At 46.5% G+C, this 3,924-nt stretch overlaps 1 protein-coding gene across 3 annotated transcripts; it reads right to left on the bottom strand.

The window, feature by feature from the left end:
- Window positions 1–836: 836 nt before the first annotated feature.
- Window positions 837–3,246, bottom strand: LOC149367856 (uncharacterized). 3 transcript variants are annotated; one of them, XM_089557744.1, is made up of 9 exons: window positions 2,981–3,246; window positions 2,544–2,721; window positions 2,214–2,246; window positions 2,051–2,110; window positions 1,926–1,964; window positions 1,805–1,852; window positions 1,269–1,316; window positions 1,163–1,204; window positions 837–1,068 (listed from the first exon to the last, which is right to left on the bottom strand). In XM_089557744.1, the coding sequence occupies exons 1-9, from the start codon at window positions 3,129–3,131 to the stop codon at window positions 981–983; spliced, it is 687 nt and encodes a 228-aa protein (XP_089413870.1). In that variant the 5' UTR covers window positions 3,132–3,246; the 3' UTR covers window positions 837–980. The 3 variants fall into 3 exon arrangements, 2 of the variants coding, with proteins under 2 accessions (XP_089413870.1, XP_089413874.1); XR_016285191.1 differs by having other exon boundaries at window positions 877–943; window positions 1,030–1,068; window positions 1,163–1,316; XM_089557748.1 differs by lacking the exon at window positions 837–1,068 and having other exon boundaries at window positions 1,159–1,204.
- Window positions 3,247–3,924: the final 678 nt, after the last annotated feature.

Consider the following 3,924-nt stretch of genomic DNA (forward strand, 5'->3'; position numbering starts at 1 on the left):
ATGAAAGACTCGGTGTCCTCAAGGACAACGTACAACCCTCCTGGATTTGTCGACCATGAAGACTGGGAGGGTAATGTCACAAATGGGGCATGGAGGAACGATAGTAGTGCCCTGCCTGGATGGACAGACCAGGGGTACCACTCTGCTCGGTAATTATTATTTCCAAGACAGCATGAAATCAATATTAGTTTGCATTTCCTCCTTCATTTACATTAAAGCAATTGAACCTCATCAATAACAAACAGTGAAACCTTCAAAACCTTTGATTTAATTTGATCATTTACCACAACATGACATAAGATGTTGCTCATTAGAGTTTGCATTAAGAATTGTAACGGTGCAAAAACACATGCTTAGTGCATGCTTGGGTACAGCTAGCGGCAAGGAGTAAAAGACGCCCATTAGAAGCTGTGACATCAGTTATACAGGCAGAATAAGCTGAAGGAAAAGGATGAACATCTCGTGCATTTCTGTGTTACAGGACTGCATTGGAAGTAAGGGATAGGCTGGCATCCTACTTCATGAGTGACGGCCAGGTGCCATGGCAGGAAAGTGTCGTGACCCGTGCAGGACGGCAGGTAATTTCCGATAACAGGAAGCTGCTTGTCAGCATGTACAAACACTATCGTGTCGAAAGAAAGCCGAAATTGCTTGCTTTCAAAGAAAAATATTTTCAGACTGCTCGCAGTTTACATTTTGTTTAATTATACTGCTCCATTTCTGCTTCATACAGCAGCTTATGAATCTGGAATGTCACTTCGCATCTTTTTTTTTTTGTGGCAGCATCCTCAGCTTTGCAGCAATCCAATTTGCTGCCTCTTGACTGTCGTCTTTTGGGGCCGGCATTTCATTCTTTTTTTTTATTTCAAGCAGCGTGGCCGAGCAGCTCCCCAAAACATCTTTCACAGCTTCGTCAAAGCTGTCGGTCTGCCTTCTTTTGGTCCTGTATATAAATATATCAGCACAATGTTTTCTTGCAATCACTGATTATCATTCAAATCCTGCAGGAAATGTGAACCACAACAGTACCGAGAGGAAGGTCCATTCGATGCTCGCCTTTTGGCAGACCTGCAGGAGAGGCCAAATGCAGGACACGACTCTAGAAATGCACTGTAAAAGTATGTCTGCTTCCAGTAAAAGAAAGTGTGCACAGCTTTCTCACCCTAGATCTGGGGGAGCGGCTCCTGCTTGTGGAGTTGAGACCCTGCTTCAAAAAAATGTTTGTTGTCGTGTCATATCCCGACACAAGAAAGTGAACACCAACTCACCCTGAAGAGCCAGCAGAACATGCCGCAACTTCTGATGTACTGGGGAGCCTATAGAAAAAATAAAAATTGTGCCATTCATGCCATGCAGAAAACATGTTGTCTACTTGCAATGCTATGAAAACGAACAAGACACATTACACTCATCTAGTACCCGAAAGCTTGGTTTCACACCTTGTTGCAGTTTTTGGGTGTGCAGTCATTAAATCTGACACTGAAAAGTTTGTGTTTGATTTAATGGTGCATAGGCAACTCGGCCATCATGCGCCAAACTCAAGACAGTGAAAAAATTTTTCTCGTACATTGCAATGCAGTGTTGAATGTATGATTCACTTGAAACTACAGACCAGCGGCGAGTCATGACAGCAACTAAGCCAAGATCTGTATGCACATAAAACTAATCCATTTCTATGGGAGTGCAGCATAACAGTGCAAAATAGTAGCGACCCACTATTAAACGTGAAAGGCTGGTGGAAAGGGTGTATTGATAAGGAACCTGCGATGCACCACAGCTAGGAAAATTGAAAATCCCCACCCACCTCAAATCATCTTCATCAATGAAGTCGTCGTTGGGGCTGTCAGTGTACCTGCATTATTAAAGGCATAGGATGTTGCTACTATTGGTGGATGATGACACCACAATTAGGACAGCTTACTTACATTTCTTCGAAAAGCACAGCAGCCGGGCTTGAGGCACAGCTGCACAGGTTAATGAAATGGCAATGCTGTACATAAACTGTTTCACTGCAGTAATCGTTATGGTAAGAAAACAATGAGGTGCACACCTGGGCACCAGTCTTGGACTCGAAGGGCTGTTTGATGCCAGCAAAGATTGCTGAATGCAGCTGCACAAAAGAACAGATGCAATTGCTTTCAGCGTAACTAGTTAAATCATTTGAAGCCTTATAAATTAAAGTTACACTTATATGGAAACAAGACTTAGCGTACATGTCCTCTTGTGGGGGCACATTTGTTGAAGACCTGAAATGTGAAATGTGAGGTGTTTTGATGCAATCCCTGCAGATTTCTCGCCAGGAAAATAATGCGAAAATAATAACAATAGCAAAGCAATAACAATAGCAAAGCTACCAGCGCAGCTGAAGGGAAAATACATTCTTAAAAACACAGAAGCTTGGGCAGTCAAAGCAGGTAAAAAGATATTAAACACGAAGAAGGCAGCTAAAAAAGAGTGGTAGGGCGTGTGCCTGCAGTGAAGTTATCAATGCCAGGCTGGAGTTCGCGCAGATGGCTGCGCAACTAAGTGGTGTTTTTTTTTACCTTTCGGCATAATGTGGCGTGTTCCTGAGAATTCCATCCACGATGTCGAAAAGTGTCCACTTCGTGTGGACCTTTCCGGCCTCTCCTCCGGCGCCACTTTTCCGGGCCCCCTCCGACGCAGACACAATTTTAAGCCAGCGATCTTTAACATTTTTAAATTTTGCGGCTGCTTGCGGTCCTGCAGAAATGTCAGTTTATCACCAAGCAAGGTTGCAAAATAAAAAGATGAGCAACTTGTTCGAGCGCTCAAGCGGCGCTGTACAGCGCAGCCTGATACGACATGCGAACCGTTCAGGCAATATCACCAAGCCGAGATTCCACAACATTTGCTCCGCAGCACACCGCTTGAGCACTCTAAACAAGTGTGCTCACCCCTGCACATTCCTCCCGACGTGAACATTCAGCGGAAGCTCAGATAAAGAATGAAAACAACTCACCAGTCAGATGGAATGGTCTGCCGATTATCTCCCACCGGTTCATTTTGGCGTCCTTATCCTTGTATTCCGGGTGTGTTTTGTCGTATAAAAACGGGAATCCACGTACAGTCTCCAGAAACTGCTCCATCATGCTTTCTCGGCTCACATTCATTTTTCAAAGTCGCTGCTCACCAACGAGGAGAAAGCTCTTTGTCGCGGCTGGCTCGGAGCGCTCGATCGGGTCTAGCCGCCGCCGATTGAAGTTAACTTCGGCAGTCGCCAAGAGGTGGCGCTGAGCTGGACGTTTCTCATTGGTTCTACCCGCTCCGCGGCACGCGGCAAGCCGCCGAAAATGGCTCCTCGACCCATCCTCTGCGCGGCACGCGATCCCGCCGCGGCGGCAGGTTTCGCGGCAAGCGGCATGCCGCGCGCGTTTTGCCGCCAGTGTGTCCGTACCATAACGAAGCGAGAAAAAGTCACCCTGGTAGGCAGCTTCACACTGTAACACAGCGTCTGTGAGCGCCTGTGACGTAGCTCGCTCCGCCCTGCGCTTTGTGTCAGTGCGTTTTTGTTCCAACGCGGCATTCCGTGAGGCCGTGGAACGAAGCGAAACAAGCAGCGATAGCGCAGGCCGCCCGACCGGGCTTCAGGTGACGTCAGCAGTGTGACGCAAAACGCAGGGTGGAGCGAACTACGTCAGAGGCGCTCACCGCCGCTGAGTCACGGTGTGAAGATGCCTACCAGGGTGACTTTTTCGCGCCTCGTAACGTGCGTGAAAAATTTTTTATTAAAATTGTTTTTTCTCGGTTGGACTGTTTGGAGGACGATCTCCAATTATGCGAATACAACATAACCCCTAAAATAAAAATGAGAAAAGTTCATTAACATATTTAGTTAATCAGCGAACTAATTAAAGCAGTTTTCCTCTTGCCAGGCGCCCGCCGTAGCCTCCTGTATAGCCCCAG

Source organism: Amblyomma mixtum, chromosome 1, assembly GCF_055824585.1.
Source record: "Amblyomma mixtum isolate Tamu chromosome 1, ASM5582458v1, whole genome shotgun sequence".
Lineage (NCBI taxonomy): Eukaryota > Metazoa > Arthropoda > Arachnida > Ixodida > Ixodidae > Amblyomma > Amblyomma mixtum.

Bases quoted from the DNA above. Each gene is read 5' to 3' on its own strand.
- LOC149367856 (XM_089557744.1), bottom strand. From the start codon at position 3,131: ATGAATGTGAGCCGAGAAAGCATGATGGAGCAGTTTCTGGAGACTGTA. The intron at 2,111-2,213 runs GTACGCTAAGTC...TCTTTTGTGCAG, and splicing joins GTGCCCCCACAAGAGGACAT to CTGCATTCAGCAATCTTTGC. The intron at 1,965-2,050 runs GTGTGCACCTCA...TAACCTGTGCAG, and splicing joins AGTCCAAGACTGGTGCCCAG to CTGTGCCTCAAGCCCGGCTG.